This window comes from Lagenorhynchus albirostris, chromosome 3 (genome assembly GCF_949774975.1).
Source record: "Lagenorhynchus albirostris chromosome 3, mLagAlb1.1, whole genome shotgun sequence".
NCBI classification, from domain to species: Eukaryota; Metazoa; Chordata; class Mammalia; order Artiodactyla; family Delphinidae; genus Lagenorhynchus; species Lagenorhynchus albirostris.
Genome location: NC_083097.1, coordinates 104402503 through 104425679, shown reverse-complemented (window position 1 = coordinate 104425679; position 23177 = coordinate 104402503). Strand labels below are relative to the sequence as shown.

General features: G+C 40.3%; 1 protein-coding gene across 1 annotated transcript in view; it reads left to right on the top strand.

Moving 5' to 3' along the window:
* The window catches only part of ALDH7A1 (aldehyde dehydrogenase 7 family member A1), a 37140-nt gene extending 19633 nt beyond the window's left edge, over positions 1-17507 (top strand). Inside the window, exons 10-18 of the mRNA XM_060143496.1 lie at positions 2828-2869; positions 4803-4897; positions 6955-7039; positions 8192-8298; positions 10651-10767; positions 11863-11960; positions 12593-12666; positions 15529-15604; positions 17235-17507. Coding sequence (XP_059999479.1) covers positions 2828-2869; positions 4803-4897; positions 6955-7039; positions 8192-8298; positions 10651-10767; positions 11863-11960; positions 12593-12666; positions 15529-15604; positions 17235-17289 — 749 coding nt within the window. The 3' untranslated portion in view covers positions 17290-17507. The remainder of the gene's footprint in view (positions 1-2827; positions 2870-4802; positions 4898-6954; positions 7040-8191; positions 8299-10650; positions 10768-11862; positions 11961-12592; positions 12667-15528; positions 15605-17234) is intronic.
* The last annotated feature ends 5670 nt before the right edge of the window (positions 17508-23177 follow it).

The window sequence follows — 23177 nt, the reverse complement described above, 5'->3', positions numbered from 1 at the left end:
GGCACCAGCTGTGTTTATTTGAATGTCCAAGTGAAAGGAAGGGTACAGTTAATAGTGGCTTAATATCAGGGAGATAGCAGATTTAATAGCATAATTTGGAAAAGGATGTCATTCCCTCCCTAAATGACCATAGTAGAATCATATCAAATGTACTTATCAATTTCTATCAGACTGGTTCGGCAAATAAAAAAGAAAACTGACATTTAAACAGGACCAGTGAGAGTACAGGACCTAGAATGAATGTTGTGTAGAAGACTTACATCTGTTTTTCTCTCATTTCTGTTTCATGCATATATGACTGAAAAGGGCTGTAAGACATAGCTTTGTATCTCTACTTTATGGCTCATTAAAGAGGTTTTCTAGGATCACATTTATGGTCAATTTTTGCCTATTTTGCTGATTTAGACTAACCCTAGCATAAGGTGAGATTCGAATAGTTAATCTGTCAGCTATTTTGCTATATGGGCATTGCTTTTATAAAGGAAGTTTACAAACTATTAGAGCTAATAAACATGGTTGGCAAGGTTGCAGGATACAAAAATCAGTTGTATTTCTATACATTAACAACGAGCAATCTGAAAATGAAATTCATAAAACTTTCATTTACAGTAGCATCAGAAAGAATAAAATTCTTAGGAATAAATTTAACAAAAGAAGTATAAGTCTTTCACACAGAGTACCACAAAGCATCATTGAAAGAAATTTTAAAAGACCTAAATAAATGTAAATACCTCCCATTTTCACTGTTTGGAAACAATTTAATATTATTACTGCCCAAGATCAGTACTGTCCAAGTGATTTGCAGATTGAATGCAATCCCTTTGAAAATGTCACTTGGCTTCTTTGTAGAAATGACGAGCTGATTCTAAAGTTCATATGAAATGCAAGGGACCCCAAATAGCCAAAACAATCTTGGAAAGAACAAAGTCAGAGGACTCACACTTCCCAATTTCAGAATTTATTACAGAAGTATAGTAATCCAGACTGTGTCCTGGCATAAAGATAGAAAAATCAATGGAATAGATTGAGAGCCCAGAAATGCACGCTTACACTTATGGTCCAGGATGCCAATACATTTCAATGAGGAAAATAGTCTTCAACAAATAGTGCTGGGACAACTAGATAACCATAAGGTATGTATGAAGTGGGACCCCAACCTACCCCTATACACAAAAATTAATTTAAAATCTATCAAAGACCTAAAGGTGAGAGCTAGAACTATAAAATGCTTGAAGGAAACATAGGAATAGGTCTTTGTGACCTTGGGTTAGGCAGTGGTTTCTTAGATATGACACCTAAAGCAGAAGCAACAAAAGAAAGAATAGATAAATTAGACTTCATCAAAATTAAAAACTTTTCTGTTTCAAAAGATCAGGACTTTGCTGGCGGTCCAGCGGTTGAGACTTCGCCTTCCAATGCAGGGGGCACGGGTTTGATCCCTGGTCGGGGAGCTGAGATCCCACATGCGTCGCAGCCAAAAAACCAAAACATAAAACAGAAGCAATATTGTAACAAATTCAATAAAGACTTTAAAAATGGTCCACATTAAAAAAAAAAAAAAACTTAAAAAGGGCACACCATCAAAAAAATGAAAAGAGGGCTTCCCTGGTGGCGCAGTGGTTGAGAGTCCGCCTGCCGATGCAGGGGACGCAGGTTCATGCCCCGGTCTGGGAGGATCCTACATGCCACAGAGCGGCTGGGCCCGTGAGCCATGGCCGCTGGGCCTGCGCGTCGGGAGCCTGTGCTCCGCGGCGGGAGGGGCCACAGCGGTGAGAGGCCCGCGTACCCCCCCCCCCAAAAAAAAAAAAAGTGAAAAGAACAACCTATAGAATGGGAGAAAATATTTAGAAATCCTTTATCTGATAAGGGATTTATGTCTAGAATATATAAAGAATTGTTACAATTCAGTAATATAAAAGACAACCCAATTAAAAAATGGGCAAGCATTTGATTAGATGATTTCTTCAAAGATAAACAAATGTCCAGTAAGTATGTGCAGTGGTGCTTAAGATCGTTAATCCTACTTCTCCCACTAGAAGATACTGTCCTCCTCCCTATGCCTCCTTTTAACTCAAAGCGGTAGTTTGTAGTTCTCTTATAAGTAGTACCATTAGTAGGATTACAATTTTTAAATGATGCATCTGCCTGTCTTAAGTTGTAGGTGCTTTTCCTGGAGGGGGTTGGTGGTTTTGAACATGGTTAGGGAGCACATAGAGAATTGGAAGGATATGGAAGGTACAGATGGAATTGTCAGATCTTATGGTTATACTGTGTTGGGAAATTGTCATACAATTTTCCAAAGTGACTGCACCATTTTATACTAACTGGAGTTTTGGGGGATATAATTTTAAACTTAGAGAAATTCCAAGACTAACTCAAGGAATTCCCATGTTCCCTTTAATGAGTTTTACCAATTGTACCATTTTTAAAATCACTTTCTCTCTACCAGCATGCACACACACACACACACACACACACACACACAAACATATATATTGTGAGAGCATATTTTTGAACCTTTTGAGAAAATTGAAGACATTGTATTCCTTTACCACTAAATGTGTTTTGTGTGTTTCCTAAGAACAAGGACATTCGATCATATAACCATGATACAATTATTAAAATCAGGAATCTAGACATTGATGCGATGCTCATGCTTTTTTTTTCCCTTGAAAAATTTTTAAGAGTTACAGTTTATTTATTGTCATGCTATGTTTTAAATCAGAAAATAAATTAAAACAATTGGGATAGGCTATGATTTGAGGCCGTGTAGCTGTGTGCATTAAACAATGAAATAGGAATTAATTTGTGTTTATATATTTTAAAGGGAGAAGTTTATTAGAACTTGGAGGAAACAATGCAATTATAGGTAAGGCTGCCTTTTCTTCTTTGTTTGCGTGATTTCTGTTTAGAATATCTTCAGTAGCCATCCTGAATGTATAGAACTTGTGTAAGAACTCATCCCTTTTATGTTGTGTGTCCCATGCTTAGGAACTTTCCTTGTGAGACAGGACACATGGTTTGCAGGCGGAAATAACTAGGAGGGAAAGGCGTTCATGTTTGGAAAATGTTACCTGGGGCTTAGAATCTGTGTATGAGAGTTTCTAATGTGTCATTGTTTCTTGTTTTCCTTCTGTTTTTTGAAAACTGGCCACATGTTTCTCTAGAATAAATAAGTAAGTAACTATGTGACCTGCTGTTTCCAAAAACATTAGTTCGTCTTCAGTGGGGTACTGAGTGCTTTTACATTGGGAAGGAACACTTCCTTAAGGCATTTTATCATTTACCTATAGTCTTGGAGATTATTTAATTCTCTTTTTCACTGGTTTGACACAAAAGGAAATAGTCTACCAGCCTAACTTCTGGATAATATAATGAACATCAGTTGGTTGAGACTTCATAGAATCATGAATTTTATGCTAAAAACTTGCTAATTGTATATTGCCATCATTATCATCATGTTTAAGTGCTTATGTGTTTGTGGGGTACACCAGAAATATAAAAATTATATGGTGAGGGGTTTGTTTTGGATGAACTTCTGATTTCGTAAAAGAGAGAGTTGATTAGAAAATATAGTTAGCGTTTATTGATCAGTGGGTATGTGTCAGGCACTGTGCTCAGTTTTTTCATGTGCAATATGTCATTTAATCCCCACAGTAATCCCATGAGGTAGATACCTTTATTAATCTCATTTGAAGGTTACACCCTGAGGCTTAAAATGATTATGTGCCTGAGTGACAGAGCCAGCATTTGTATCCTCGCAATCAGACCCCAGAGCATAGCTGTCTTCCTAAAACTCCTTACTATCGTCCGTTAGTACCCCAGATAATGTTATCCCATTTTATGGATGAGGAAACTGAGGCTTAAGAAGTTAAAATAACACGATGAAAAAGTGGTGGTGATGGATAAGAGCTTCGGTCTGTTTGGTTGTGTAATCCACCTTCTTAACCATCATGCTAGTCTGAGAATGCTCTTAGACTGGACAGGGGAAAATTGAAGATGTAAGAGGGAATTGGGACTGTAAGTTTCTGGAAGGGATAGAAAGGAAGGAATTATAAGTAATACAATGGATCGATGGACGGGTAACCTTGTAAGGACTATGCTAGTTTTTTCTTCGGAGGGCAGAAGAGGAGCAGGAAGGAATAGACAAAAGTAGAGAGCAGTCTGAAAGTGATTTTGCACTGATCTCTTCAGAGATGCAGAGGAAGCAGGAAAGGGCCTTGAGTGTGATCACTTTGAGATTCCTCGAAGTAAAGGGTGAAGTCATCTGGAGCAGGACTAAAGGGCTGGAGGGGTTTGAGACATTTGAAAAAGCTTCTGTAGCGGGGAGAACAAGAGGCATTTTAGGGAATGGACTGATGCAGATGAGGGTGCAGAGGTTGTTGGAGAGCTTGGTTTGATGGCGGTAATAAATCAGAAGGATCCCACTGACTTCTATGGGCCCAGGGAAGCTGCCATCTAAATGGGTGGTGGGGTTGAGACCGGAGGCAAGTAAGACTGACAAAGACAGTGGTGCTTTTAGAGAAGAGACCACATGAAGGTGCAGAGAAGGCTTAGTCAGCACCAGAAACTTCAGAGAGGTGAAAGATGAAGAGGTCAGAGGAGGGGGAGCTCATTGCTCTCTTCTCATATCATTTTCTTTGGGAGAAAAGTTGCCTCTGCGGTATGAACTTGCTTATTTTACAAGGATAGTTCTGGCGTTCTCTCACTACACTTTCTAAAGGCATCATCTTATACCAGTTAGTAAAGTACCTTGTCTGCCTACCTCACAACACTGATGGATGTGTTTCTGCTTCCCTAAGCTTTTGAGGATTCGGACCTCAGCTTAGTCGTTCCCTCAGCTCTCTTTGCAGCCGTGGGGACAGCCGGCCAGAGGTGTACCACTGCGAGGCGCCTGGTGAGTGTTTCTGCGTGGGCACATGAGAGTGTCCTCCTCTTCCAGTGCTGCTTTTCAACACATTGTACTGTTAAGGAGGTGTAGTAGAAACACTGCTAGAAACGTGTATTCCCTGGATGTGGTTGGCAAGCACGTGGCCCTGCTGCTCTGTTCTGTGCTCCTGGCAGTTGCTGCTGGTCAGAGAGGGACTCTGCCTTACCTCCCCAAGCTGAACGTGGTCCAGTCCTCATTGACTGGAGTTGGACGTGGGTGATGAGACCTGCTTTCAGTCCTACACCTAGAACAATGTGGACAAAGTCCCTTGTCACTTAGAGAATAAAACAAGATAAACATTTGAAACATTCACAACTATTTGCTAAAAGGTAGACAGTCTTAGCTGTCATGTAAAAACATTTTAAGTAGTAAAATATTTTAAAAAATTAAAAATTTTTGGCTTATAGGTCAAGTCTTAGATTTGACTTGATGTGACGTAGTTTATTGGAAAGTAAATATATGTGTGTTCTCTACATAAGTGTATAAGTCTGCATGCATATATATAGGACACATTAATATTAAGTGCATGTGAGGAGAGTGGTTTCGCTTCAGTGTTCGGGGTTTGGGAAGTTTAATCTCCACACTTAGATTTGAGCTGGATTTTAAAATGTTTTTGTATGAGGTACAACCTTGATTTTCATGACTCATACTATTGAAAAACTGGGCCAAACCAGTTTTGATTAGGTAGAAAAATTTGGCTACAATTGCCTTTTTAAATTATTATTGTTGAGTTTTCCTCCTGTAATTAAAAAAAAAATAAACAGTTTACAATTGAATTATGGAGGAATTGGCTTTGGGTTTTTTCTCTTACCCACAATGAGTATGAACAAATTCTTTATAAGGTTGACATAATCTAAATTAATTAGAATAGATAAAAAATATAGGGAAATTAAGCCTTTACCTTTGCCATAACTTTTCATATTCACTTTTTCCTGTATTTTACAATGAATGAGTATCTTTCCTTTGTTTTTATATTACTCAGTTGACGTGGTATGAATTGCAGTATGAACTTGCTTGTTTTACAGGGATAGTTCTAACGTTCTCTTACTGCACTTTTTTCTTTTTTCTATTTATTTGTTTATTTAAATGTTGCTCTGCGGATTTCACCGGCAGAAACCCAGAGCCTGCACTTTCTAAAGGCATCATCTTATACCAGTTAATAAAGTACCTTGTCTGCCTACTACGATAGAATATCTAAGCTACGATGTTTGTAAAGTATTTACAATTTATTGAATTTGTTCACCTTAAACATTTATTACCTTAAGGTAATAAGGAAAGAGGTAAGGAATAAGGAATAGGTAATAAGGAATAAGGAATAAGGAAAGGTAAGGAATAAGGAAAGGTAAGAAGGAAACAGGGGTACTCCAAAAGATTATAATCTTAATTACATGGTAAACTATGAAATGACATTAAAGTCAAGCATTTCTTTATTTGGTCAACCTTTATTTTTCCTTTGTGTTCTGGAGCAAATATACATAGCCAGGCTTTATATTTAGTGTCAAATATTGGAGGATCCTGTTAGTCATAACCCAAATCAATTTTTATAGGGACTGTAGTGCTGTACAGAAAAATCCATTCCAGTACTATGGACCTCTCTGTGATTTATCGTTGGTCCTCTGTATCCATGGTTCTTCCAAATCTGCAGATCCAACCAATTGGGAACCATGTAGTCCTGTAACATTTACTGTCGAAAAATATTTTTATACAGGTGGACCCGTGCAGTTCAAACCCATGTTGTCCAAGGGTCAACTGTATAAATCAGTACTGTTAAGAAAAATTGAGGGAATTCCCTGCTTGTCCAGTGGTTAGGACTCCGCGCTTTCACTGCTGAGGGTGCAGGTTCAATTCCTGGTTGGGGAACTAAGACCTACAAGCTGTGCACCACGGCCAAAAAAAAAAAAAAAAAAAAAAAAGGCTGGGGGAAAAAAAAATTTGTGCATTTTTAACAATTTCGTACATTTATTTGTGCTATTAATAGTTCATTTATATGTACTAATCCCTTGAATGTTTCTTTTTTCATTTAGTTTTTACATGAAAGCATTCATGATGAAGTTGTTAATAGACTTAAAAAGGCCTATGCACAGATCCGTGTTGGGAACCCATGGGACTGTGAGTATCTGGTTGATTCCAAAGATGTTCCTTTTTGACAGATGGTGTTATAAGAGTTTCTGATTTTCTACTTTTATTTTTTTCCCTTTCCTGAGAGGCCCGAGGGAATACAAAGCAGTGTATTTTGCATGTGGGGTGACACGTCTGCTCCTAGTTTAGGATCTCAGTGCTTGACGTGGGCCGGTGGGTGAGCTTGGGAGATGGTATTGAGATGGGATGAGTTTGAGAAGCTTTTCCCTCTTCACTTCCCTCCTCCCAGATACCACCATCCTCCCTCATGCAAGGTTGCAAGAGTCACCTGCCTGACTTTTCTGCTTCCACTTCTGTCTTCCACCATAACCAAAGTAATTTTTAAACATGTAATTAAATAATTCACTCTCTTGCTAAAAACACTCATCACTGTTTGACTAAAACTTGGATGCCTTTTGAGACCCTTTTTGCAAGCTCACAGTCTTTTGTGATCTGACCCTGGCTGCGTCCCCTTCTGGACCCACTGTGCGCCATTTGCCCCGTTGCTCCCGGAGCTCCAGCTTCTCCAACCTTCTTTCAGTGCTCTGGACATTCCAGGCTCTGCCCTGCTGGAACTGCTCTTTGCCCAGTCCTTCCCACCTCCTCACTGAGGCCTACCTATATCTTCCTTCTTACTCTGTCTCACGGTCACCTTTAATGCTCTGCTTTCTGACAGCCATACAGAGGGAGCATCAGCCTCTTCCCCTTAAATTGTTCACCGACTGCTGGTTCTGTGAAGTTCTTAGAGAATGATCACCCTGTAATAAGCAGAGCCTATATTTTTACTGCAGGACTCTGATGAATTGATAGCTCTTTCCCTAGATTTGGCCCTCCGTGCTTCTGTATAGAAAGCTTATGAGGACCCAGCCATACCTTCTTTTGTGCATATCTTCTGTGGCTACTTTTGCACTACAAAACATACCAAAACATACCAATTGGTGGAATTGAGTAGTCGTGGCAGAGACCACATGACATGCAAAGTATTAAATAGTTACTGTCCGGCTCTTCGCAGAGAAAGGTTGCTGACTCCTGCTCTCAACTGAGGGGATATATGAAGGGATTGGTCTGTTCATTGGGAAAGCTGTTTAATTATAAAATGATGCCAGTTAGGGTGAAATGAAGAGCATTCCTTTTTCTTTCCAGCTAATGTTCTCTATGGGCCACTCCACACCAAACAGGCAGTGAGCATGTTTCTTGGAGCAGTGGAGGAAGCAAAGAAAGAAGGTGGCACCGTGGTCTATGGTGGCAAGGTAATGGCAACTTGCGATCAGGAGTGACAGGTTCTTTGTTTTCCTTTCGCACAAGCAGGGCTCTGGGTGAATTGATGAAGGGTGCCTGACTGCCACTTTTCTTTTCTCCATCCCTTTTATAACGGGGAAATACATATTTTAAAGAATCACAATGTAACATGAATGGAAAATTTCTGGAAAGACACAACTCAGAGCCAGGGTTGCCTATGAATTGAGTCCCTGGGAATTTGTATGGAAGGGAGACCTCTTTTTCATGGTATGGAAGACTGTATTTAGTGCAATTTAAAATCCGCATTTAGGGCTTCCCTGATGGTGCAGTGGTTGAGGGTCCGCCTGCCGATGCATGGGACATGGGTTCGTGCCCCGGTCCAGGAGGATCCCACACCGTGGGCCATGGCCACTGAGCCTGTGCTCCACAACGGGAGAGGCCGCAGCGGTGAGAGGCCCGCGTACTGCAAAAAAAAAAAAAATCCACATTTAGTAGTGATTATTAAGTCATTTAAGGCAGGGAATCAAAAAAAAAAACATACCAAAAGCATTTTTAACACATATTACTGTTGTCGATGAAAAATTAGTTGATTTAAGAAAGAAATGGAAATTTTTATTTGAGCCAAATCGAGGATTATAACCCGGGAACAGCACCTCAGAAAGCTCCGAGAACCGTTCTACCTGCTAGAAGTCAAGGCAGTTATATAGGTTTTTTAGACAGAGGGCTGTACATTGAATGACGTATCTTTGACAGTTTACACAATCTAGATCTAAGCATCTAAGCGTCATCATGGCCCCTTACAATATAAGGAATGTTGTCTTTTAAGGAGTTGTCTTGGTGGTGCTAGGAGAATGTTGCTGTTTATGGTTGAGCAGGTATTTCTGCCAATGGGGAGGTTTGGTTGATGCATGATACAGATACACAGTGCACAGTTGAGGGGAGAGAGGAGGCCATAGGGCAGAGAAAGTTTTTGATGTTTAAATTTGTCTTGTCTTCCCATAAAATACGAATTTCATTTCACACTATATTTGTTTGATTCTTGAGATGTAGATTCAAGGCGTTTTCTTCGTGTATGATAGGAATTTGTCTTCATCCTTGAATAAGCTATACATATAATTTATTATCTACAATTTATTTTCACTTCTTTAAAAATCACTGAAAACTGAGTCTCTTGGCAAAGCTCTCTGAGAAGCAGAATCCTTCTCCCTAGTCTCTCAACGTTGACATACCCACATCTCATTGGATAGAGATGTGTATGTGTATTTGTACTTTTTGTTACTTACCTTGCGTTTTTTTAAGCATTTTAACTTAATCTTTAGAAGTAGCTCTTTTTCCCCTTTGTGTAATATTTACTTAAGTTACATAATGCAATATGGTATCGTAATAACAAGTACAGCTGCCACGTACAGGGTTGGGAGTAAGTACAGATGACTCTTGGCAAACGCACAGCTCAGGCTGAGAGCAGAATTACACAGTCACCCTGGAGAGCTGACCGCCAGCCAAGCAGCTTGCTGCAGGCGTCAGAATATTTTATAGAAGTTAAGTGGAGATGAACTAGTAATTTGGTTATGTGGAGGTGAGTTAGGATCCTGAGTGTCTATAGTATACCCTTTTAGAGCTTTTGATTTCTGTATTAATGTGTTAGTTTGCTAGGGCTGCCATAGCAAACTATCACAGACTGGGTGGCTTAAACAACAAATTTGTCTCACAGTTCTGGAAGCTGAGTCCCAAATCACGGTGCTGGCCGGGTTGATCCTTCCTGGTGAGGCCTCTGTCCCTGGCTTGCAGACGGCCACCTTCTCTCCATGTCCTCACATGGCCTTTCCTCCCTGCCTGGAGAGAGGAGGTCCCTGGTGTCTCTTCCTCTTCTTATGAGGAATTATTTCTATCTGATTAGGGCCTCACCCACATGACCTCATTTAACTTTACCTCCTTAAAGGTTCTGTCTCCAAATTTAGTCGTAATGGGAGTGGGGTGGGTTTAAGGCTTCAACATAAGAATTTGGGGGTGTGGGTATGGGCACAATACAGTTTGTAACAGAACAGGCATAGATTACCTCTTTTAAAATTATGTGAAGTTAAAAATAACCACCAGCGTTTTTTCCCTGTAACTTGGTCATGATGCACGGCACAGCTCTCTATCCTTGACTCCTTTATTCTATTTTTTTTCTAACCAACTAAGTTAGAACCAATAAGGGGCAGAGAAAAATTTCATTCACGATGGGAGGTTATTTTGGAGAAATAATTCACTTATAAATGGTGTTTATTTTTTTTTTCTCAAAATTATAAACAAAGATTGTATCCTCTGACTTCAGGAACCAGAAAACAAAATGCTCTTGTTTTTATTTCCTTTCTCTACTGCAGGTTATGGATCGCCCTGGAAATTATGTAGAACCGACAATTGTGACAGGCCTTGACCACAACGCGTCCATTGTACACACAGAGACTTTTGCCCCAATTCTTTATGTCTTTAAATTCAAGGTAAAAAACTGGATTCCTTCTCTCTTTTCTCTAGTTCAACATTGAAACAAGTGAGAAGACTAGGAGAAAATAAAGGTATATTAAATTTCAGTCGGCCTTTAGGGAGGTTTTAGAAAGTCACTCCGATTAGTAAAGATTTGAAGGTTAAGGACAAACTATGACGAGACGAACACTTTCAACAATAGAGCATAAGCTAGCTGCCAGGGGAATTAAGACAAGTAGAGGGCCAACATTGAAATTTATGGAGAACATTGCCCTCATCACCTGTATCAGCTGTGTTGATAGACTATGAAGTCAGCTTCTGCACCAAAGGGACGAGGTAGTTTGATAGTCTGAGTGCTAAGTATCAGTGGACAGAATGAGAAGATACAAGGGCAATTTGTAGACATACAATTACAACTTGTATCAGAGGACAGGCTGTGGAGGTTTTAACAGATAAAGGTAACTAGAGGGTCTCCTTCCCAGCCCGTGACAGGCCCTACCATGCCAGCAGATGTCTAGAGATTGAATCAAGGCTTGGTTGTGCCATGATTAACAGTTGAAGGATGATGAGATTTATACCTTGTTGCAATTATATGATTGCACTAATTAAAATCTTGCTTTAAGTTGTCTATTATTGTTTCACATAATGTGACTACAGAGTGTAATTTCATGTTTTGCCTTGTGTCTGTGTGTTTGACTGTGAGTTCCTGAGCAAATCATTTAGCCTCTCTTGCCTAATCTGTACATTAGGGATAATACAGAGCCTGTGTCATTGGGTGAGGATTAAATGTATAAATGCATGCTCAGTGCCTAGGTCAGTGTGTTGCACATAGTAAGAGCTCAGTAAATAACAGCTCTTATACGTAGTGGCTTGAATGGAAGAATGTACTCATGTTTTTCTCAAAGTTCAGGTAAGGGGAAAATCCCACAAAGCACTGTACAAGATAAACAGAATTAGGAAGATGTTGACTCCTTAGTTTCCTTTTGTGCACTAAAATTATACTGGTAAATTTCACGAAATGAGTGAAATTTACCAGAAATGAGTTTACTATTAGTCAGTTTGGACCAGAACAGTGTGTATCATCTAACAGCTTCCAATGCCTGTCCTTTTAGAATGAAGACGAGGTCTTTGCATGGAATAATGAAGTAAAACAGGGACTTTCAAGTAGCATCTTTACCAAGGATTTGGGCAGAATCTTTCGCTGGCTTGGGTATAACTTTGTCTATTTTGAAAACTTACGCAAGTCTGATTTATGTGGTGAATGGACTATAAAAAAAGAAAATGAAACCATCATAGGTGAAAATATTTTTTTAAATAAATTTATTTATTTATATTTTTAAATTTTGGCTGCGTTGGGTCTTCGTTGCTGCACGTGGGCTTTCTCTGGTTGCAGTGCGCGGGGGCTACCCTTCATAGCGGTTGTGGTGCATGGGCTTTTCATTGCGGTGGCTTCTCTTGTTGCGGAGCATGGGCTCTAGGCGCACGTGGGCTCAGTAGTTGTGGCTCGTGGACTCTAGAGCGTAGCCTCAGTAGTTGTGGTGCACGGGCTTAGTTGCTCCGTGGCATGTGGGATCTTCCTGGACCAAGGATCGAACCCATGTCCCCTGCATTGGCAGGCGGATTCTTAACCACTGCGCCACCAGGGAAGTCCCCTATTTTATTTATTTATTTATTGTTTAGCATTGAGAGTCTTAGAGGTTTTGTTTGGATTATTTATTCATTTCTGTATATTTGTTTTGTGTGTGTGTGTGTGTGTGTGTGTGTGTTTTTCCTTTTTATTTATTTATTTATTTTTAACTTTCACATATTTTGCTTTCACTTTGCCTCCCTTTTTACACACAGCCCCAAAGGATCAGACTGTGGCATTGTAAACGTCAACATTCCAACGAGTGGGGCTGAGATTGGAGGTGCATTTGGTACGTAGAGAATCCTTTCTCCTTTTTCATGTTGGCCAGTTTATTAGTCTGCCGGGGCTGCCATAACAAAATACCAGACTGGGTGGCTCAAACAATAGAAATGTGTTTTCTCACATTCTTGGAGGCTGGAAGTCCAAAATCAAGGTGTTGGCAGGTTTGGTTTTTCCTGAGGCCTCTCTTCTGGCTTGTAGATGGCCGTCTTCCTCCTGTGTCCTTGCATGGCCTGTTCTCTGTGCACGTACATCCCTGGTGTCTCTTTATCTTCTTATAAGGACATTAGTCTTATTGGCTTAAAACCCCACCTTTTTGACTTCATTTAACCTTAATTACCTCCTTAAGGGCCCTGTTGCTAAATACAGCCAGCCACGTTCTAAGGAATTGGAGGTTGGGGCTTCAACCTATGAAATTGGGGCAGGGGAACACAATTTAGTCCATAACAGGTGGCAAAGAAAAAGCACTAGTCTTTTAGAAAAGTTTGACCAAGACACTGAAATAATAGTCTTATCTGGTCTGATATGCTCGAGAGAGCTTATGCTCTATATTCAGCGTTATTGTCCAAGGTCCTACATTTTATTCTCAGATGCAGCATCATGTTAGAACAGGGGCCCTTCAGCTGAATTATGTGAACTCCTGAAATGGCATCTGTTTTCTTGGGAAACGCTTGAAGACCCCAAAAAGATTAAGAACCTCTGCTTCAAAGCCAGAAAATTTCACATGAAAATTTCTGGGTTTTATTTGCAAAGTGGGCATAGTAAATATTATACATTATCTTTTATCTTAGATAAAATATTGAGTTGTTTCTTTTCATTAGGCCCAGCTCCTCTTTTCTCTTAATGAGCCTGGGGCTCTTGATGCTTAAACTTAGTACTAATAGTAAAAGTTTTTTGTTTTTTTTTTTTTAAAAGAGGCCTTCCCAACAATCATATATTAACTTATTAAAAATTATCCAAAATATAGTAAAAACAGATTGCATTATTTATATATATATATACACACACAGAGAAGTAAAACAAACATACATTAATACCTGTAAAATTTAAATAATTAGAAGCATTTTTTTTGAAGCATTCTTTTATGCATTTTAAAGCAGAGGGCAATTACTATCCAGCGTACAGACATTGATAAACGTTCCTGATTTCAGCTTAGCCGTTTATCTCTGTGCTCCACTATTAAGTGAGTGTCTGCTCCTTCTGTAGGCCCTCAATCCCTGTTTGCCGCCCATGCCTTCTCTCTCCAATTGATTCTTTTATTTCAGCCTTTACAGTTCATTTCTAAAGTTTTTAAAAAGTCTCATTAATGGAAAAAGCAGTTCTGCCCCATACTTTGCTTTTCCTCCTCCTTTCCCGGAGGCAGCTACTTTGAGATTCTTACTGAAGGAAAAAGGAAATTGACCTTTGAATTTACTTCAGTTTTTCTAAGTAATGTGCTTTAACTGCTCTTTCACAACTTTAGACATTATGTACTGACCCTTTGTTATCATAGATTAACTTTCTTGAACCCTCCCTCTCTTTTCCTGTGAGCCGTTATTGCACAGGGTGAGGTCTAGAGAAAATGAGATACTAAGTGGCTCCTAAGTCTTCTCCCAGTGTAGTCACAGAAGATGTGCTTAATTCTTCCCGCATCAGATTGTGACAACATATGTGAAACATTGTCTACCAGCAAAGCATAGAGACTCAGTACCCAAGGCTTTTATTGGGGGTCGGTCACACAGGCAACCTCTGCCTAAGCACCCAAATTCCAGACTCCCTGAAGGAAAGCAGGTATTTAACATAAACCACATTGTTTGCTCAATGAGACAGTGTAGGGGACTGTTTAGCCTACAAGTTTCCAGATGCCAGCAACATTGTAAGCAGACCTGCTATGTCTTTTCTGCACAGATTGTAAGTTTTTCTCAGCCTTTGGAAGCTATAACTTACTTGTCTTCTGGTTTCCATTACTGTGGTTGAAAAGCCCAATCCACTTTGATTTCTGGTCTTTTTTTCCCCCATTTCAAAAAATTTGGGGTCTGTTATTTATGTCTGATGTTCTGAAATTCTTCAGTAATATGCCTCAATGGAGATCTTGGTAAACATTTTTGTTGGACAGTCAATGGGCCAGTAATTGGCCTTAACATTGGGACTCACAGTTTTTAGTTCTGGGAAGTTTTTGATAGTTTTATTTTGTTTTGATAGTGTTTCTTTGACAATTTTTTCCCTTTGATTTTTCTGTATTTTAATTTCTAGAACTAGTATTTGAATGTTATCTGTTGAAGAATTATCTAATTGTGTTATTTTTTCCCCTCTTATTTTCCATCTCGGTAGTCTTTTGGGGAGATTTCCTCAAACTTTTCTTCAAAACACTTCTATTGTTTTTTTCTCCTCTGCTCTTACTAAAAACGATACTAAGTGTGCTTTGAAGGCACGCTTTTAAACAGTACCCTTTTCTTGTTTTATGGAATCATTATCCTTTTTGTAACCTTTAAAAATAATATGACATTTAAACATTTTTATTATAAAATCAGTTTATGTATAACGTAGAAAATAATATACAGATAAGCATAAATGGGAAAATAAAATTACATTTCCACTATTCAGAGGTTTCCACTCTTAACACCTTGGTCTAATGGTAAGTTTTTTTTTTAAGGTGCTTCCTGACATTTCTGTTTTTTTGGTTAATTCCTTTTACTTTATTTTCCAACCTAGTTCCCTTTTTCCCATTTGGTTTGGTCTCTGTCTTTTATCTATTTGTTTGCAGAGGGGATACTCTGGCTACCTGTTGGTCAGGTGGCTCTGGTCTCCTGGTGTCTTCATTTCTGTGATCCTGAGTAGGAGCCCACACAGAGGCACTGCGCAAGATTCATGAGCTGCTTGTGTATTTCTCTAGGAGGAGAGAAGCACACTGGCGGTGGCAGGGAGTCTGGTAGTGATGCCTGGAAACAGTACATGAGAAGATCTACTTGGTAAGGAAAGGCTTTGGGAAAATGGTTTGGCTTTACAGCCTCTGGAATGTGCTTCCACAGTCTCCTACTGTCTGTTCTGTTCGTGCAGTTTCTCTTGATTTTATGTTTCTAACATTCCACAGCTCTCCCCTCCCAGAGCATCTATTTGGTGCTATTATTTTCCTACCCATCTTTCCAGCTTCAGCTAGTGCCCAGCGCCTGACTGTGAAACCGTCTCGGTAGTGGTTCCTGTCTAGAGACAGCACAGGAGCAGGACAATTGGGGTCAACCAGCAGGAGAACGTGGAAGAGGCTGTCCTTTCAGTTTTTTTCCTTGGGTACAGTTACCACCCCTGCAGGCTGCCAGGGCAGTAGGACATGGAAGTGGGCAGGTGGGCTGCGGGCCTGGCTAGCGAGCTGGGGGATACAGCTCTGGGAATAGTGAGCACAAGCTTTGAAAGTGGATTAGCACGTTCACCCAGCCCAAGGGTAGCTGGCAAGGGAACCTGTTGCTGGGACGTTCTGGCTAGGAGCTGCTTTTTATTTGTTTTCTGTTTTCCCTCCCTCTTGGGTAGAAATCACTTTATCCAAGAGCAGTAAAATGGTGTGTGGGGTCAGGCCCATGTCGTGTTAGGTTGTAGAAAGAGCACAGGGTGAGGAACCCAGGACACCGTCTGTCTCATTTACTGCTTCTCACTGGCTCTGGAACCTCTCGGGGAGGGGGGTTTCCTACACCTTCGCTCATTGTGTCCTCAGCAACTTCATGTCTGTTAGGAATTTTTTTTTCCCCTCCAGCTTTATTGAGGTATAATTGACAAATTAAATCGTAATATATTTAAAGTGTGCAGCATGATGATTTGACATACACATACATTGTGAAAAGATTCCCACAATCAAGTTAGCACATCCTTTACCTCACAACAGTGTGTGTGTGTGTGTGTGTGTGTGTGTGTGTGTGTGTGTGTGTGTGTGAGTCAGAGTGAGAGCGAGAGAGCGAGAGAGAGCGAGCGAGCTTAAGATCTACTCCTAGCAAATTTCAAGTATGTATCAGGAGTTTCTGAGTTGCTTTGGCTGTGGCTTGCTTACTCTCAGACACATGCATGCTCTTTGTCTGATTCCCATTTGTTGAAGTCAGTTATGTTCCTTTTACTTTTCTTGTGTACTTGAGATCTAGGGGACCAAGCATGTAGCTGCAGCCTTTTTGGTATCCATCAGACGGAGACACTTCCTCTCAGGAGAAAAGCCAGATGACTGACGAAGAGGGAATCTTTTATTTTCCAAATTATTATAGTTTTATTTTATTTCTATCAGAATGGGAATATCTGTATTTTTCCTCCTAATTCAGTACAAGTTATTGAGAGACATAAAGAAGATGAAGTTATAATCCCCATATTCTTGTGCCCTGAAAACCGTTACTAACACATATGCTGTGTGTCTTTCCAGAATTTTGTATTTCTCGTATTTTTCCTTTTATAAAACTGGATCTATACTAATGTTTTTTTGTATCCTAATTTTTTTCTTCATTAACTTATAACTTGAATATTTGACCTTGTTAATATATGCAGATCAGACACATTTTTTTAATGGCATAAAATTTCCTCTATTACGTGTATACTATCCATTTAATTTTGTTCATTTTCCCCCCCCCTTAGTACCATCAACTACAGTAAGGACCTGCCTTTGGCCCAAGGAATCAAGTTTCAGTAAAGTTGCTTTCAATTGACATTTCAAGTGTTTCAGGCATTGTTGCATCTCTTTCTTCTGAAGAAGACGAAGAAAATTACTATTTGCCTTGAATCAGTGGATCATTTTGAATTTGACAGTGGTTAATCCCTTATGCTTCTGAAGCCTAAATCAAGAGACTTTTTTAAAAAATAAAAATTTTCATGACATAGCCTTAAGTAATAAAAGATAGATTCGATGGATTTTTATGTTACTAGTAGTTACTGATTTTTTTAAACTTTAGCATTATTTTTATAATTTAGAAAAATATAATGCATGCCATGGTAGGAATTTGAAAAGTACAGAACATAATAGGGGAAAAAATAGAAGCCTTGTCAGGAGGTGCAGGAACGTCTCCTGAGCAAGTAAAGAAATCGGTAGCAAATATTGATTCATGTCACCCTCCTCAGCAGGTGTTGGAAAGGGTGTGATTGAAGGGAGTGTCCCTTGTTTATGGAGGAGCGTAGCACAGTATCCCTGTGGAACGACTTGCTGTTTAAGATGTCTGAGGGCATTCATCATTATCACAGCTTCTCTCGCTCAGGATGGCTTGTGTCACCACAGAAGAAATTTGGGGGGTGGATGGAGACTTTGCTCCTGCCCTACCTAGAACCTGCACCTGCGGACGACTGTGTGGAATTCTATGCAGAGCACATCTGGATTTCTTATGCAACCTCAGACCGTCTTCTTTAGCTGTTAGGCTTCCTTAGTTGCCCTTAGGTTTGTTGTCAGAATAACCAAGTGTGTAGCAGCATGTGTTCGCAGTGGACTCGGCATAGTTCACTTTTTCTTTCCTGGGAGTCCACGTCCTTCTCTTCAGAAGCTGCCCGGGAGCTACTGGAGTGATTCAGCCCAGGGCCCTGTCGAGCTCACGCTGGCTCCTGCCGTTCTGTCTTCCTGGCAGCCTTCACTCCCCTGATGGGTAGCAGCCACCACCCCGTCGACTCCTGCCAGACTGGACTGGGACAGAAGACTTGCAAGAAGATGACATCTGTAGATGACCTGATGTGTCAAGATATATGGAGAGATGTAGACACCTGGCAAAGAATTTGGGGTTGAGTTATGGCAGAGAAGCAAGCAAATGAAAAAACCAAGCAATTATAAATTTATCAGGGAAGGAAAGGTATAACATGTTCCATGGCCCAGCTGTGACTAGTGTTCACCCAGGTATGCTGTTGTCAACCTTGAATATTAAGCCAAACATGGACGATAGGCCTTCTGAGAGCATGTTGGCAGGAAAAGTTCAGGGTTTGAGGTAGGTCAGAGAGGCAGGCAGTTTATGTTCTGTAGTGGAAAATCAATAATGCCTAAAATTACAAAAGCAAGAAATAGAAACATAGGCTTATAAAAGATAGGGAGCTAAATTCTGAAAATATCATTGCTTCAGGAGAGGGCAAATGGGGGGTGGGGCATGGAGACAGGAGGGATTATCTTCCATAACAAGTCTTATAGAGCTATTTGACTCTTTAAATCAAGAGAATGTATAACTTTGATTAAAAATTCAAACCAACAAAAAAATGATGTCGGAGAATCAGGTGCTTGGAATGCTAGGCTTCCTAACCCCCTTTCCACCACCCCTCTCCCCAGCACACACAAGCTGCACACTTGTGAGCTTCCCCTTATTCAACTAGGGACTCTTTAAATATCTCATGAAAGGATTGTGCTGAAAGCCAAGTTTCCTTCCATGTGTTGAAGTACAAAATAGATTAAAAGTATATGTGTATCAATACAAGGTTAATACAAGCAGTTGCCTAAGAAAATTACGCAGTTTGGGCATTTGTTTAAAAAAACCTTGCTGTGGTTTTTCTTTGTAAGTCGCAATGTTAGGTATTGTAGCCCTGTCTTTAGTGTCTATAATAATGTCTGAAGAAAATAGTAAAGCACTATTTAAAACGTTTTTAGAAACCATGTAGTAATTGGCTATTTTCATTTTGTGAAATTGAGGTTAACTTCGATTGAAATATTTTTTTATATCCTGTTTTTTCCAAGCATATTATTTTTTAACAAGTATTTCGAAACACGAGCTGTGTTGGTGTTTTTTCAATTTTTACATTTATAATTTCTCTCCAATCAGGTATGTATTCTCTCCAATGAGGAGGCTCTCCATCCTCCTGTGTATTTGCTAAAGCCATGCCATGGTGGCCAATATGGAATAATCTCTAGTACACTGGTGAGAGGGGGACCGGCAACTCTAATCTTAGGTATGGAAGTCAAGTTAAACTGATTCTGAAAGCTTTCATTGAAACTAATTCACAAGTTTTCTACAAATGTTTCTAGCAACAAGGACATTTTTTGTCATGATGTTTATTAAAAAATTTTGGCCTTACATGTCCCTCTGTTTTTTACTGACTTAATGAAAGTTACTTATTAGTATTTTTAACCACAGAAGTTAAAATTTACATTTGTGTGTGTTATTGCTGGCCATGTGATTTAAGGTGCTGGGAGTCCTGTACTGCTGGTTACTGGTTACACTGAGCCCCTTGTGACTGTCTGCCCCGCCCTGCCTGCATCCGGTGTTACAGCCATACTGCCAGAGTTCCCAGCTCCCACAGTGGACCTGAGTGGCTGTGATTAGCGTTCCCACTGTATGGGATGGTAATAACGCCCATCCCAAACAACTGTAAAGATTAAAGGAAAAAATTACAAAAGTAATATAGTGCCTGGCAGTGGTAAGAGCTCAATAAGTGTTGTTATTGGGGTTTTTGCACTTTTAAATATTGTCTATTTTCCTAAGTGAAATTCAGAAGCATTTTTCAGGTTTCTGAAAAGCGAAGTTCTTTGAGATTTTTATCGGGATCATAGATTTATAAATAGGAAAGAATCAATTTACAATACTCATGTTTTTTAAAATCTAGATATATAGTATGTACGTTGAATTCAAATACTTAAGATGCTTAGCAAAATTATTTTAAGTTTATTCCTATATGGTTTATAATTTTAGTCATTGTCAATTGGATTTCTCTCATGTGTAAATTATCGCAGAGGCCATTTATTTTCCAAGGTAGATTAGCTATGAAAATAGGAACACAGATCCAATAATTCCTCAGTGTTTGCTGTTTGCTGGTTGAAGGCTTTTTCACTGGCAATTCCAGGGTTCTAGAAATCTGGCCAGGAATCAGATACTATCAAATTGTCTTCATGGTGTTGACCTGTAGGTGGTGCTGTTGGTCAGAGCAAGCGCCTCAGTTGGGCAGGGCCGAGAGTTGTGTGGACTCTGCTCTCCAGGAAGTCATCGTGGAAAAAGGTTTTGCGTTCAGCAGGCAGATGTGCTAAACTCAGTGCCCCATTCTTTTTTTTTTTTAAACTGAGTCTCCTTTTTTTTTAAGAAAAAATTTATTTTTGGCTGTGTTGGGTCTTCGTTGCTGTGTGTGGGCTTTCTCTAGTTGTGGCGAGCTGGGACTACCTTGTGGTGCGCGGCTTTCTCATTGCGGTAGCTTCTCTTGTTGCGGAGCTCGGGCTCTAGGTGTGCGGGCTTCAGTAGTTGTGGCGTGCAGGCTCAGTAGTTGTGGCTCGAGGGCTCTAGAGCTCAGGCTCAGTAGTCGTTCACAGACTTAGCTGCTCTGCGGCATGTGGGATCCTCCCAGACCAGGGCTCGAATCCGTGTCCCCTGCATTTGCAGGCGGATTCTTAACCACTGCACCATCAGGGAAGCCCTAGTGTCCCACTCTTCTGAGCTGCTTTCCATTCCAGCACCACTGGTTACCTGCCTTCCCTTCTCCCGTCTGATTACGTGGATCATTTCTGCTGCAGTTGATTACTATGCTCAAGTAAACCATGAGCCCCGAGATATCAGAGAAAAAACGATGGCTGTAATCAGAGTAGTGTCTTTTAAATTTAAAATATTAAATAAGCTTTATTTTCCATCCACTCCGCCCCTCCCCACAGTAAGCATGTATGTGAGGTTACTCCATTTTTTAACAACTCCAGGGGACATTGTGTTTTACTTAACCATGGTCCAGGCACTTTTCAAAGCACTTAAATATAAACCCATTTAATTCTCATAACAATTCTACAAAGTAGGTATTATGATCCTCATTTTACTAATGAGACAGGTTCAGAGAGGGTAAGCAACGTTCCCCAGGTCTTACCGCTGATAAACGATGGGCGCTGAAATTGGCACCCAAGCAGTCTGGCTCCAGGTTAGTGCTCTGGTGATAGGAACTGCAGTCCCTGAAACTGTGGAGCTCTTACAGTGCCCTCCTTCCCTGCCTGCCTGTTTCTCAATCGCTGATATTTCCTTTTTCCTTTTGTATTGTTCTTTATTTTTGACATAATCACGAACTTAAAAATGGAACTTTTCCCCCCTAAACTGAGAATATGTTGTTGACCTGATTCCGCAACAACTCCAAATACTTTAGTGTATATTCCCCACAAACTACATTTTCCTACATAACCATGTGCAAGCATCAAAAGCAGGAAATTGATGTTACTAACATTCTAATTCTTAGATCCATTCACCTGTCGTTTGAGCCAGTAGAGTCCTTTATAGCAAAAGGAGCCATGCTGTCATATCTCCTTAGTTTCCTTTAGTCTCTCCTTAACTTTTATGGCCTTGATACTTTGGAAGTTACAGACCACTGACTTGGTAGGATGACCCTCAACTTGGTGTTTCCTCATGATTAGGTTCAGGTTGCGCACCTTTAGCAGTACGATTGCAGAAATGGTGCCGTATTCCCCTAACTGAGTCCCATCAGGTGGTGCATGATTCCGTTTTGTCTATTATTCATGTTACCATTGATATCTTGACTAGAGTGGTGTCCACCAGCTTTTTTCATTGTAAAGTGTTTCTCCTTTGTAAGTTAATATGTCTTGTAAGGAGGCACTTTGAAACTATATGTTCAGTTCTCCCTCAAACTTTCCATTTATCCACTTATTTGTCTCTGTTTTCCTATTTTATCCAGTAAGTCGTAATCCATTTATTTCATTCCTTATTTGGATGCTCAGAATGCACTTCGATGTCCCTGATTTGGCCAGCAGGACTCCCTTCAAGCTGGCTTCTGTGTTCTTTGGATGTGTCCCCATTCTTTGGGCGCTTCTTTGCTATTTGAAACAAGATATCTCAGGTGGTTCTTGTACTTTTCCTTCTCCAGCCCTGGAATCAGCCATTTCTCCCAGGAACCCTGATTCCATTTAGTCAAGAACCGTATTTAGGAGCCAAGATCTGGTGTACGTATGCCTATTGACATGAAGATGTCACTGCTCCAAGGTCCTCACAGAGGACAGAGCTGGGAAATACATGTACAGTTGACTTTTTTTTTTAATAAATTTATTTTTTATTTTATTTATTTTTGGCTGTGTTGGGTCTTTGTTGCTGCCTGTGGGCTTTCTCTAGTTGCAGCAACTGGGGGCTACTCTTTGTTGTGCACGGGCTTCTCATTGCGGTGGCTTCTCTTGTTGTGGAGCACGGGCTCTAGGCACTCGGGCTTCAGTAGTTGTGGTGCATGGGCTCAGTAGTTGTGGCTTGCAGACTCTAGAACGCAGGCTCAGTAGTTGTGGCACATGGGCTTAGTTGCTCCACGGCATGTGGGATCTTCCTGGACCAGGGCTCTAACCCATGTTCCCTGCATTGGCAGGCAGATTCTTAACCCCTTTGCTACCAGGGAAGCCCCCCTACAGTTGACTCTTGAACAACAGAGGTTTGAACTGCACTGGGCCACTTACACTGGGATTGTTTTCAATGTCATTACTACAGTACTGCAAAATCCATGGTTGGTTGAACTTGCAGAATTGGAACCTCGTTTACAGAGGGCCAACTATAAGTTTGTGCGTGGATTTTCCACTCTGCAGAAGGTCAGCACCCCTAATGCCCGTGTTGTTCAAGGGTCAACTGTACACACAAGTATGTCTATATTTACTTCTGAATCTGTCTGCTT